Source organism: Corvus kubaryi, unplaced genomic scaffold (genome assembly GCF_017639235.1).
Source record: "Corvus kubaryi isolate FWS band 111438036 unplaced genomic scaffold, C.kubaryi_AGA036_p1.0 138, whole genome shotgun sequence".
Taxonomy (NCBI): domain Eukaryota; kingdom Metazoa; phylum Chordata; class Aves; order Passeriformes; family Corvidae; genus Corvus; species Corvus kubaryi.
Window position 1 is genome coordinate 12,554,343 of NW_024580672.1, and position 14,082 is coordinate 12,568,424.

Consider the following 14,082-nt stretch of genomic DNA (forward strand, 5'->3'; position numbering starts at 1 on the left):
GCTGCCTTCTGAATTTAGGGCTTCATGCCCTGGGTTTATTCTGGGCATTTGCATTTATTAGATACAACTTTGCATTGGTAGTTTGTTATTTTTTAAGTCTTTCAGAATCAAGTGCTTCTGACAGTTACATGCTTTGTTATGCCAATGGACACATCTTTCAAGTGGTTCCTGATGTTTTACTAGGGGTGACTGACTCCCCAAAGGCTTCCCAAGGTCAGGTCTAAGTCAAAAAGTTACCAAGGATTTCCAAAATCGTGAGTCTTCTAAAAAACTGTTGGGGGTATTTAATCAAGTCATAAATGCCTCTTATCTAACCAGATTTAAGCCATCTTGGCTAAAATGATCTTCCCACAAATCTTAGTAGCTCAGTGGTTATATTTTCAAGAAAAAACCTTCTTTCTCTCTTGTGTCCTATCCCTTTCTTGTGTACTATCCCTGTGGATTTCTGTAGCAGTTTCCCTATATAAAGCAAAGCTAGTTCATTGTTCTTCTTCAAAATGCATTTAAAAAATTCTTCTAAACACAGTACTGACCCTTTGAAAATTAGCACTGTGGAAAATGTGCATAAGAGAGAAAAAAAATATGTGTTTTTAAATCTGATTATCTTTTTCTGCTGTTCATTGACTGCTGAAATTCTCTTTTATTTCTAAACTAGACTCTCACTGCTGACATAAGACTTTTGATTTATTTAAAGGGAAGATCCTTGCTGTTCACAGCTGTGCAGGGAGGATTTAACTCAAAACCTTTAATAATGAACTCTCTTCCCACAGGTCCAGTTGAGCACGTCCATCTGAGTGTCCCCTTTGTTGCCATCAGAAATAAGGATGTCAACATTACTGCAGTGGTTTGGCCCAGCCAGGCAGGCACACTTACCTACTTCTGGTGGTTTGGCAACAGCACCAAGGTACAGGTTCATTTTTTCTTCCTAAGCTTTTCACAAGAGACAGGGAACTCTCTCAGCCCTATTAAAAACTTTTTGCCTTTGCCTGTTTTGTGTTTTAGTTTGTTCCTTGTCTGAAAAGGGTTGTTATTATCTGAACTTCAACCTTTGTGAATTTATTTCCTTCTGTCTTGTGTTGTTCTTAGGAGTCATTACTTTCTACATCTGGTTGTTATCAGCCCTGAGATTTGAAGACCACTGTTATTACCAGCGTTCACTTGCAACTTAACTGAACTATGTTTGGACTAATGCTGGCTTTCAACACAGTGTTTAAAAACTGCTGGTGTTCCAATAACCAAGGGGGTTTCCATTATGTACCAGTGTGCAGTACATAATGCTGGATTCCAGCACAGTACTTTAAAGCTCTTGGTGTTCAAATAAACAGTTGCATCTAGAATTTCAAGCTGAAGTCTGGCTATGTTCGAGAGGGAGATGAGACTTCTTTGTAGTGAATTTTCAAATGATGTGTATTGTAACTATGTACTATAAAGAGCTTCTTTATCAATAGTTAAAGTAAGTGAAACTACAAGTTAACATCATGCTTTCAAATGGAGAGAGCAGGATTGCTTATTAGCTGCAGTTTTTATTGTGGGCTTTAAGAGTGAGACAGGCACTATTCTCCATTCTTACAGTTGCAAAATGTGCAGCTGTTAATTTTGCAATGTAGTTTCTGCTGTTATTTACGAAAGCAATTTAAGTCATGTCATTGTCTACATTTGCAATTGAAGGTGTGCACTGAGGTGAGATTGCAGCAGAAAGAAACACGGATTTTACATGAAATGTGAAACTTGAGATAAAAAATAGGCACACAAGTATTTTGTTTTCTCTTTGACAAAGCTGCTTAGTTTTAACCTCTTACCTTAGCTACCAAAAATATCAGGAAAGGCAAAATAAAAACAGTAAGTGCTGCTTCTACTGGGATTTTACATCCAGTTAGGAAGCTCACTGTAAGAACTTGCTTTTTTTTTTTTTTTTTTTTTTTTTTTTTTTTGTGGAAGCATAATTGAGGCACCAGAAGAGCTCAGGAGCAAAAAATATTTACTGTAACTTGGCAAGTTGCTGTGCCCCAGCTGAAGTATGGCAACCACCCACATATGCACATCCATTGCAAGTACCTGGTAATTCCACATAGTTGATGCTGCATTGAAATACAGGGATGCAAAACCACGTTACAGTTCAGATATTTTTGGCTCAGTGCTCATGCACAGAGAACCATTAAAGTACATCTGAGACAATTTAGGTACTGGTAACTTGATCATCTGCTTAAGCCCTCCAGTATAGAGTTTTCCTGCTGTTGTTTTTGTCCTTACCATAGAAGTTGATTGCGAATAGGGCTTTAAAAAGATTTTTTGAAATAGAAAGTAACCTAAAAAAGGTACAGCAGCAGTGGTATTTGCTGAAGATGTCCATGCAGTTCTCACAGTGCTTGCTTCTGGATTGGAAATATAATCTGTTTCATCTTCTAGCTTAAATTTCAGACCCATAGGCAGCAGAGTACAAGCAGATATGGATGTGTTTGGGATTGATACTTTGGACATAGCTGCACATGGAGCAGCTGATCCTTTGACACCTTGGCATGATTGTACACATTGCTGAAATAGTAAACATGGTGCCACTTACCTGTGTCTGAATGTCAGACCCAGAGCACTTTTCAATCTTTGCAAAGCATTATCTCCACCTACCTCATGGATTGTACTTTAACTCTCACAGAAGTATGGCAAAAGATATAGACATAAGTGTATGGGCCACCTTTTTTCAGAACAGCAGTCTGTATCACATGAAAATTCCTCCTGGGATGTTTAATGTATATGTCAGATCCTTGTCTGTGCCCACTTATGAGTAAACTATGGTGTTCTGAGGAGAGGTGGAAGATGGGGACACTGAATTAAAGGATGACGTGTGTAATATTGTGACTGGTATTATTAGATGATATATTTTAGTTCCATGCTGAGGGATTGCAGCTTCTTTTCCCATTCAGCCTGTAGCCATCCCAGGCAGAACCAGATGTGTCTTGTGTCGCTGTGCAGTCTCACTCTCTGTGCTGCTGCACAGGACAATGTTGTCTTAGATTCAAATGTCCTGGCTGAGACTCCTCTACTGGTCTCCCCACCCTGCTGAAACTCCTGTACTGATTTTCTACTGTACTTATTTTTGCAGTATGCCCAAAGGCCAATTTGCCTGGATTAACACAGGTCCAGTTTAATAAATGTATCCAGCTGTCTAATAGGTTTGAGCAAATGAACCTTAAACTACTTGATTTAATTTAGAGTTAGTTTCCAGGTCTTGGTTCTTGAATTAAAATTAAAGAGTTGGCTGAATGTTAAAACTCCATGATGGAGGTGAAATCATCCATGATAATGGAATGTCCAGCATACACACATACAAAAAGAAAAAATTGTAATTTTAAAGGCCAGATTGCATCCTCTTATCTGCCTTTGCACAGAACCACAACCTGTAACCCCTAGGAGGATTGCTGATATCACTACAGTTTGATATGAGCCTATTCAGCTTCTCCAGGGTCTGTGTGTCTCAGTAAATGTTACCTAGGCCTCCAGGGCTGGCACAAGCTGGTGCCCTTGGACTGTGTGTGCCATGTGATAAGACTTTTTGGGTTTTACTGCTTTTTCAGTTCGTGGGTGAGGGGGTCAAAGGAAGGTAGTATTCCAGAGAGAGAGAGAATGTGTTTGCCGATCTGGCCTGTGCCAGTGGAAATTTTGATTTGGCTCTGAAAATGGCATATGTGACCACTGTTGTGAATTGCAGTCAGGTTGGCAGCCTGGACGGTGAAAGTTTCACCAGCTGGAAGGTGAAAGTTTAGAAGTTTCCCTTTGAAAACAAACTGGTAGTGTATTAAAGGGACAGCAGCAATGGTGCAATGGCTTTATCTGTTCTCTTAGACCTCTGTGTGCTTTTGCAATGGAGATCAGTATCACTATTCCCATTTTTGTAGTTTCTCTAAATGAAGAGCTTTTTCTGTAGACCAGCTGTCAGATCAGTGGCACTGTGAGGGCTGGACCTTTGATTTTCAGTTGTGCTGGGTTGACCCTGTCTGGACACCAGGTGCCTACTAAAGCCACTCTATCACTCCCCTCCTCACATGGGCAGGATACATAAAATATAACAAAATCAGGTCACAATAATGACAGAGAGATACCACTGATTACTTTTAAAAAACAAAACAGCCTTGACTTTGTGAAATTAGTGTAATTTATTATCATTCAAATCAGAGCAGGATAATGAGAAATAAAACCAAATCTTAAAACACTTTCCTGCATCTCTCCCTTCTTCCCAGGCTCAACTCCACTCCTGAATTCTCTGCCTCCTCCTGCCCCAGCAGTGCAAGGAGACAGGGAATGGGGGCTGTGATCAGTTCATCACACATTGTCTCTTCCAATCCTTCCCCCTCAGGGGGAGGACTCCTCTTTGCCTGCTTATGGGAGTCCCTCCCATGGGAGACAGTTTTCCACTAATTTCTTTAATGTAGGCCCTTCCCATGGGCCGCTCCAGCATGGATCCCTTCCACAGCCACATTGAGTCAGCACTGTCAGCAGGAATTATGTCATGCTTTCAGCCTGGTTAGCATAGTTTGCCAGCTTGTGCTTGCAGCTTGCTCACAGCATGGACAGGGCAATGCTGGATGTCCTCACTCTGACCTGAGCAGTGTTGCTCTCTGAGAGATAAATGGATTTGTGCTCATAAAAGCAAAGACTGGCCCTGACTCTGAACAGTATGGATTGTTTGAAGAAGCATCTGCATCTTTGGTTTATTTGCAATTTGAGGTTGGGTTTTTTTCAGCAAATATAGCAGCTGAGCTGGGTGTGTGTGTACAACACTGCATTCTACTGCACTAATTCTGCAGTTGCTGGCTGTGGTCTGCTGAGGAGTCCATACACTAATGGGTTGCAGTGAAAGAATATTTTAGGAAACATTTACTGAAGTGAGAGAAACCTCTGCCCATGGGACACTTCTCACAGGATGGTGTTTGGGCCACCTTTAGTCACTAGCAGGACATGCAAACTTGTAGCAGCACACCTCTGTCAAGGAGCAAGGACGTTGTTGCCTGGTGGATTAGTGTTACAATCCAGTTTTAAGGTTCTTAGAAATGCTTGTGCCAGAATTAAGGTGCGTGAGACCACATGCCAGTGACAATAGTAAGGGTTTTATTTGATGGTAAATATGAGAGAGAGAGAAAAAGAAGTAGAAAATAGGTGGGGGGAACAGAAAGAGTGACAGGGACAGAATAAGGAAAATATCACCACTTCTTGGATCCCAGTGATGTTTGTTGATCCTCTCCAGCTGGTCTCTTGGTGGTGAAGGTCCCCCCGGAAGGCACAGAGTCCCAAGGGTGTACATGCTCAGGCTGGGTGGGTATGTCTAGCCGTGTCCCCCTGGGGTGGGGTCAGTCTCTCACAGCAGACTCTGGGTCTCTTGCACCACGTGCAGCCCTGTGGGGCCAAGCCTCTCACGTGAAAGTCCCATGGATGTGGCCTGTGGGGTTGGGGGTTCCACAGCTGGGCCAGTTTGTGTAATCAGAGGATGGGTGTTTGTTGCCTCTCACCAGAGGTTGCACCATGCTCCCAAAACCTCCTTCTCCCCCCTCAGTTGGGCGGAGTCTGTGTAAACCTGGCTTCTGTGAGCTGTGCTCTCCACCCACCCCAAATTCAGCTGGGGATAGCTGCAGCTGGTGGCTTTGGTCTTTTGTGGATGCACACCTTTCCCTCAGCCTTGAGGTGACTGAGCAATGCGTTACCCTTTATCTAATCAGCGGTTTGACTTTCAGTTCAAAGTCCCACTCTTCAGGGAGGCTTCTTCAGTTGTAGCTTCTTTATAATGAGCAAAACATTATATCAATGTTTGAGGCATGAACTATTTTCAGTCTCTGACAATTAGTCAGGTTCATGTTGTGATCCTGAGTTAATCTCATCCCAGTTTTGATGTTGTCATTTGTGTTTGCCTCCTACAGCCCCTCATCACCTTGGAGAGCAGCATCTCATACATGTTCACTGTGGAGGGGATGAACACTGTCACTGTGCAAGTCGCTGGGGGCAACACCCTCATCCAGGACACGAAGGAGATCGCAGTGCACGGTACCCTCAGCCCTTTGCAATCACTTCTCAGGGGTGAAAGACAGACAATCATTGCTGATCCAAAATGAACTCTAGGAACTTGATAGTGCCTGGAGGAACTTCTGAAGACAAACCTCTGACGACAAAGTAGCTCAGATGTGTCATGATGACAGAATACAGAAGTGAATAGAATGGGGCAGCTAACCAAATTTGTAACCTCAGCATTAATAAGGTGGCAGGTGTCTCCTGTGTTTGTTGATCTGTCTGTACACCTAGACAGGGAACTCCCAAAAATAAAAAAACACTTGAACCAGACTGCCTTCCTCCAGCTTCCCAGCTGTGGAAAGAAATAGTCACAAGGCATCATTTAGGTGATCTGAACACAGCTGGGTATCTCTATCAGTGACTGTATAAATGACAGGGGACAGGAGGGGTCTGGAAAAGAGGACAGAAATGACTTTGTTGTTGGTATCAGTGCCCATCTTTCATGTCACAGCTGGAGGTCTGAGTGTGCCCACTGGACTTCCCCGTGGGTACTGTTTGGTATGTTCTTGTCATATCTGCATGTCATGGGCTTCAAAAAGCACCCTTTGGCAGACAACAGAGCTTACCCTGTTTGGGGCTTGATAAATCCTGGTTGAAAGGGCTCTCTCAGCAGCTTTGACCTGGACTTCTAGAATAATTTCCACCCTGGGCAAGTCTTTGTTTTCCTTATCCAGTTACTGGCATCCAGCATTTGAGGACAAGCATTTCTTTGGACATCAAGTTCTATTGAGAAACCTGGGCTTCACATAACTTGGTCTACTTTGAAGTTCAGCACTGTGTAGTTGCACTGTGTGTATCTTATTTCAGTAACTAAATACAAATAAATGTCCTGCTGTAGACTCAGATTTAACAACCGTCTAAATAGATATTTATTGATTGTCTGGCCATGAAACACAATAGGCTTTAATAGTTTGTTAATGTGATTTAGTAATACCCAGACTTGCTGTTATCAAATATTAGGAACCCTCTAGTTCATAATTTTGAGCACTGCAAAATGCATTGTTTACTTCTGGGAAATTTCCATCTTTCCACTAGTTTCTGGAATAAACCTGAATCAAATATATTTAAGAGTGATAGCCATGGGTGATCTCTATCTTTAGTCCCAGTAGGTCCCACAGAGAACTCCTCACTCTTTTTAAACACCTTGGAAGAAATTTTGCCATTCTGTTTAGAAGATACAAAGCTTTGGATTCTATGACAGAGTTTGACCCATTTGGATCCAGTCCAAATAGTCCCATGCTGTGCTGTGCTGCAGACTGACCTGGCCTAAGGAAGGAGTCCTTCCAGTCCCTCAGTTTGGTGGTCAGTTCAAATCTGAGTACATAAATGAGTGACACCTTTAGTAAACACGTCCTCTGATAAACTTGTATCCTTATCTGTGTCCTGAGTCAAGTGATTATGGGTCTAGGCCATAATCTAGGCATGGATTTCTGGTGTTACCAGTGGAGGAGATTTATTCAGGTACATTTTAAATTTGAGATTAACAGAGAAAAATTTGCTCAAAAAATAAATTTGACATGGTACTAAGGGGTCAAAAGTCAAAGATTTGATATATGTGACTCTGGGTTAAACCTTCAGAACTTGAGAGACTTTCCCTGCTCTCTTTGGTGCTTGTTTTATTTAAAAATACACTGCACCATCTAAAAAGAAAGAAGAGTTCTTGCAAAAGATGCCACATAAGTGGTGTGCTGGCACATCCCTGCTTTTCTGTGGATTCCCTCATTTATACTCTGGCAAGTTTATCTCGATCTAAAACTAGTGCCTTCTTACAAATGATTAATGGTACTTACTTGAAGTGTCTGGAGATCATTTGCTTCAAGGTGAGGCACAGCACATGTCAAAAGACAGTGTCTTCTACACTGAGAACTTTTATATAAATGTGATTCCCATCCCAGATCTGTGCCTCCCACTGGCCCAAATCCATTATGCACAGCTGCCGTAAGGATTCCAGACTTGGTTTTTGGGGACACTAGCAGGGAGAGTTGGAATTGGAGAAAAATTTAAATTGTTCTGTATTTTAAGTCTAGGAAGCTTTTCCTCCTCCCAGCAATCATTCAATCAGGACAGAACTTCAAGGTGTTTCATCAATAGCCATTGCTTGATGAGCCAGTCATTAGCACCACTGGGTTCTCCTTTACTGGGGAATTAACCACCCCCAGCTTCCCTCCAGGAGGGTAAACAGAAAATATTACTTACAGCAATTGTTTGCTCTGCAGTTGTACAGACAGGCCTTCCAAATTTCAGCCAGGTGCTGCCTTATTTGCCGGTCAACTTACTTGTGAGCAGAATCTGAGGAAGCTGAGTGGCAGAATTACAAAGCCCAGAGGCATCATGAAGGTGTCCTCTCACCTCTCTCATTCTCGCTTCTGTTTCTCTGGGGAAAGCCAGAAGTTGGCATTAGGTCAAACTGCCCTTTATGAGTGCATTATAAAGCATTCTTTCCTTGCAAGCTTTCTGTCCTGCTTAGTGTTAGCCAGCCTTTTTCTTCCTTCAACCTTGTCTCTCTTGCTTTAAGATAGTTATGGTCCTCCTGTTGTCTTCTGCACCCCTGTCTGTACCCTAAACACTGCCCATTTAATCTTCTCACAAATACTTTTTCTGTTCCAGAGTATTTCCAATCTCAGCTCCTGTCATTTTCTCCCAACTTGGACTACCATAACCCTGACATCCCTGAATGGAGACAAGACGTTGGCAAAGTCATCAAGAGAGCACTAGCAGAGGTGAGCATCTGTTTCCTTGTGTGTACTAACATTGAGTAGGCTGTTAAAACACACACTTTTTTGACATGTTAGCTTAAAAGAATGGGTAAGGACAGCAGTGATGAAACTATCATTAAAATTCAATAAAAAGCTTCTTAATATGCTGGATCTTTTTACAGGGCCAAACTATATTGCCGATTTTGTGAAACATTACCATTACTTTTATTAATATTTCTGTGTGTTTTTCAGCTTTTAATATCCCTGAGGATTTTGCAAATTCTGGATTGTACTAGTACCATCATTATTCTTGTTTTGCCAAATTGATGTGACAGTAACTACTGTTTTCTACTCCAAATATTTAGTTAGTGTTACTGTGTGTTGTTAAACAGCTGATCCACTTCATCCCAAAAGACAGACATTGTAGTGTTCTGGATACATGAGGAAGATATTTTTATCTCTTCCTGATAGTCAGAAGTTCCACATGCAGCTAAGTGTAGCAACTGGTGAATATTTTAAAGCTCTACTCCCTTTCCAACTGGGGCAAAAAATGAGGATTCAGAGGGAAAATAACTTACCTTTAAAATATAGGATAAAGAGAGACTTCTGTAGGTGGAAGATACTGAGTCTTCCTTTGGGATTAATTAGAATATGTAAACTAGTACTCATATTCTTGCAGGAAAGGGGACAGAATAATTTATGATATCAGATAGTCAGGAACTTTAGTTTTGTGTGAAATTAGGAGCTAGATTTAGACAAGCTTTTCTGCCAAAAATGTATCTTGTATCTTGTTGGGGTTTTTTTTTGCTTTAGCTACAGCTGTTCTTAGAAATGGAGGCTGATTATTTTTACTGGGAAGGTACATTCCTGCTCAGCTTTTCTCATCTGCAGCCCACTCAAAATTCACAGTTTATAAGAGTTTCCTTTATTGTTTTTCTATCCTGAGAAAATACTAAGTTTATTGCTTTAAACTGTTGTTCCCTTTTACTGTATTCAGAATCAAGCTTGCAGGACAAAAATAATTAGCTTGTAACTGTGAATGGTTACAGAGAACAGTAGAAATCTTGTAGAAGTGCTCTCCCGTATATCCCACCAGGACTGGGCTGCCCCATTGGTACATTTCAGCTCTGGAGTGAGATGAAGGAGTTTGAGGTGGGGTTGGACCAGAGAGCTAATGGAGTTAACCTCATGTAGCAGAGCATTTCTCAAGGAGGGGAGGCTTCCTGCCCTACTGAGGGTGCACTGCTTGGATTTGGGGAGAGAGGGCAGCAGCCTCGGTGGGTGGGTCTTGCTGAAGGCAGCTGTGAGAGCCGGGTACTCCTGGTTCAGCAAACTGAGCAGCTCCTACCACAGCCCTCCCAATCATCCCCAGGAGCAAAGTCTCCCTCTGGGGACATTCCTGTTCATGTGTGGCAAATGTGGATCCCCACAACCTGATAACAGAAGGTGATTGCAGGCACTTTTCTTCATATTGTCCCTGCTAGTTGCACATTTACCAGTGGTTGCTCCGAGACATACTCTCTGGATCTGACTTTGGGTCAGTTATTCTTTTGTAGCAAGGAGGACTATATGGAACATTCAGATCTGGAGACAAGTTAGGTTTGGACTTTGGGTTGAGATCTTTGGACCCAGGGGTGTTGTCAAGCCTACATTCACTTCTGGAAAGTAGAGTGCATCTTTAGCAGACACTTCATTTGTGGCCCACCAAATAGGCAGAACAACTCATTAGGACCACAACACCTACAGTGGAACTGGAAAATAACAATTTGATGGGAGCACCATTTCTGGTAGTGAATGGAAACATAAGCAACAAAATAGCAGCTAGAGACCTCATTTTTACTTTCCTTCTAGGTGACTGGTATCCCTGATGAACAGATCCTGGTAGCTGTGTTCCCTGGGCTGCCTACATCTGCTGAACTCTTCATACTGCCCCACAAAAACACAACAGAGAGGAGGAAAAGCAGTGAGGCTGATCTGGAGCAAGTAAGGAAAGAAGGATTCATGGAACATTTATTCCTATCATATTGTTTGCAGATGGGCCCCTGAAGCTGTGCAGCATTGGAAGTACTTACAATAAGTGTGGTGGAAATGGATGCATCTGGGACTGTGGCAGTATAGTTTATGGCATTAAAGAAAATTATTTTTGGAGGAAAACTGGGATTTTCTAATACCTCACTGAGATATGTCACAGTCTACCACTAGCAGAGATTCTCCCTAAATCAGTGGTGTGTCCTTTCTACAGTAGTTATGGTGAAAGGAACCTTGAATATGTACTCCCTCTACTCCCTGAGGGAATGCTAATAGAGGGAGGCCAAAGCAGCAAGATAATATACTGAGGTTTACTAAAAATAAATCAGGCTCTTCAGCTCATAGATCACCAAAACAAGACTACTTTTTTTTTTTTCTGCAGCAGTGAATGGCCTGTGCAAACTATATTTGGAAGTTACAATATCCATCCATTTAGATAAATAGGTAATTACAGTGATGAATGGCAACAGTGATACGAAGGCAAGGAAAGAGCTCAGAACAACAGCACTGGGCTGCTGAAGCTTTCATGTTAGAATTACCAAGTGATTAAATCAGGTCTATAAAGGCAAAGGAGTGAAGTACTGCTGGAAAGGCTGCTTGGCTCTAGCTAATGTTCTTGTATGCAGCATTTTTACAGTGTGCAAACTATGTGTGATCCCATCGCCAAGTAACTCTTGAAAGTTTGGATCAAACATTAAATAATTCAGAGGACTGGTGAATTCAGTGGAAGTTCTTGTCACCCACTGAGTCAAGTCAGTCCCTGCAGAGTAGTTCTTTTGCCCTAGGAAGTTATCAAAGCTGGTCTCTTAAATTTACGGTGGTCAGCGTGCAGGAGAGATGCATTGGGGTGGGAAGTTTTGAAAGGCTTTTTGGAGGGATGTTCTTGGGGTAATTTCTGTCCTGTTCAGTAGGACCTACCAGTATTTAAAACTTCTTCTGAACAAGCTGTTGTGTCAATATTTTGTATGTCAGTGTTATGCTGACATCTCAATTAGATTTCTGACTAATTGACCGTGAGGCCTGACGCTCTAGTGCTCTAATTTCTGTTGACAGTCTACTCAGTTGTACTTTGGCACCTGTTGATGCCTTCTGCTTGAGAAGCTCTGCCTGGAGAGGAGGTCATTAGAACTACTCATTAGCAGTGCCCTGTCCATCAGAACTGCTCTATGGAGTCAGGCATTAACAAACTGAGGGTGATGTGCCAAGTGTGTGCTCTGGGGCAATCAAATAACACCTCAGAGCTGGGTGCTGATGTCCCAGCTCAGCAATTCCAGTATATCCAGTCCAAGGCCCCTCTTCTAAGTGAAGGAGAAATATGGAAAATTTTCCATTGACCTTGGATTGCCTCATCCCCAGTAGCCTATTTAAATAGAAGCTACATGACAGGATCAGTGGGGATAAAGAAATGCAGGTCTGGAGTGCCTAATTTAGTTCCATTATCCATCAATGAAAGGCCAATATGTCAGTGATTTCCAAATGCATTTGATCAGACTCAAAGGATATTGTGGAAGGTGGAAAGGTCCTTAGTTGTTTTCCCTCCTCCTGTAGCCCCCCCAAAAAAGAAAAAAAAAATTGCTAACCTTCTTGGTTTGCTTCCCAGGAGAGATATGATAGCATACAATGAGAGTCTCAAAAGTCCTGTAAGGGAGACTTACATGCAGTGACATCCAGTTCCACGGAAAGCACATGTGCATTTCTCTCCACTTCCTCAGGCCCTGCAGAAGGCAGTAAGAGATGTCAGCCACTATTCGTGGGCTTTGTGTATTCCCAAATGTTCTCCAGACCTTGCTGTCTTCTCTACTGTAACTGTTGTATCTCTTCTTATTTCATCAGGTGGTAGAAATCCTTTTTAATGCTCTCAACCAGAACCTGGTCCAGTTTGAGCTGAAGCCTGGTGTTGAAGTGGTTGTGTATGTTACTCAGCTAACATTAGGTGAGTGTTGAGTCAAAGGCATAGCTGTGGTTCTCCTGAGGCTTCAGACAACCCCAGGAGAATCAGTCTACATCACAGCACTCACAGTTTGGTATGTGGCACTGGCATGTGTGCCAACTGAGACATTTTTGTAGAAGCATTTTTGTAGAGTTAAAACCAATCCATCAGGGGCATCTTCATGCTCCAGTTTGTACAAGTATAAAAAGTACCTTGTAAGAGTTCCCTGTGGCTTAATTAACAAGTGCATTGGTGTTTTTCAAGTGTTTTAGAAAACCAGGTGAATGGTGTTCTATTAAGTCCTTATTGAACACCTGTGGAATTCAGTGGGATATTACTAAGTTTCATGGATGTTGGATCAAATCCTTACAGCAAAGGCCTTGTTATTGTTATGACTAGCTAAGAAGCTTTAAAGGGGCAAAGTACTAATGAAAAGAAGATCTAGGCCTCTTACAGGGAAATATGTGCCTGAATATTGACTTCTACAAATTAGAACTTATTTAAATTCCAGCATTACCTATCTCCATTTTTGCACAGAGTAACAAAGAGTCACTTTAAGCTTTGCTACTCCCTTTACTTTAAACCAGCCTAGTGTGAAGCTCTCAGCTATTGATGAGACAGTGATGGTTACAAAGGAGGTGATGGATTTATTTTTGCCCTTGCTTTTTATGACTGCCCTTGCAATTGTCTGAAATGTGGGGTCTTGTGCAAGTGCCCTTGCTGATAGCCTCTCTGAAAGATTGGGATTCACATCCCACAATTATACACTTCAGCTTCTTCTCAGAGAGCCAAGAGCTGGGCTAAATCGAGGCTTGTGACCTTTCCTACAGGTAACACCTTTTTACCTTCACTCTCTAACTGCTCTTTTGGAGTGTGAGTCAGATGCTGACATGAGTAGCCTGAAATCAAATAATTTGCAAAACTGGGAATGCAATACAATGTCTGAGGTCTCCAGGTGGCTGGAATTCTCCAGAATATGGCTTGGTTCTAGCAAGGAACTGCATTTAACTTACATTTAGCAGCTATTCTTGCATCCTCTCTAGTGCAGAGGGTTTCATGACCATTCCCATAGTGTTTTGACTTGGATGAAGTGACAATCTTTCCCACTAAAGAGTCAGAAGTATTTGCAGCAGAATTCTGGAGGGATCAGACTGTAAGGTGTGGAAATTTGACAGTGAAATCAGAACTGACTCTATTTGCATGAATTTGTCCCTATCTTGTGGGTGACAGAAAAAGAATAGAGAATAGTAAAACACCCAAACCAAATATTTATGCAGAACAAGAAACATTCAGCTGCTACTTATAATCATTTGTGCATCATTAGAGACTTCTCATCAGACACTTGATCTCAGCACAGTGCTCAGGCCATTAAGATGG

General features: G+C 42.0%; 1 protein-coding gene across 1 annotated transcript in view; it reads left to right on the top strand.

Annotated features, from left to right (window-relative positions):
* SORCS3 (sortilin related VPS10 domain containing receptor 3) overlaps positions 1 to 14,082 on the top strand; it is a 118,745-nt gene that overhangs the window by 94,776 nt on the left and 9,887 nt on the right. Inside the window, exons 19-23 of the mRNA XM_042018508.1 lie at positions 771 to 904; positions 5,904 to 6,027; positions 8,659 to 8,771; positions 10,599 to 10,730; positions 12,609 to 12,708. Of these exons, the coding sequence (XP_041874442.1) occupies positions 771 to 904; positions 5,904 to 6,027; positions 8,659 to 8,771; positions 10,599 to 10,730; positions 12,609 to 12,708 (603 nt within the window). The remainder of the gene's footprint in view (positions 1 to 770; positions 905 to 5,903; positions 6,028 to 8,658; positions 8,772 to 10,598; positions 10,731 to 12,608; positions 12,709 to 14,082) is intronic.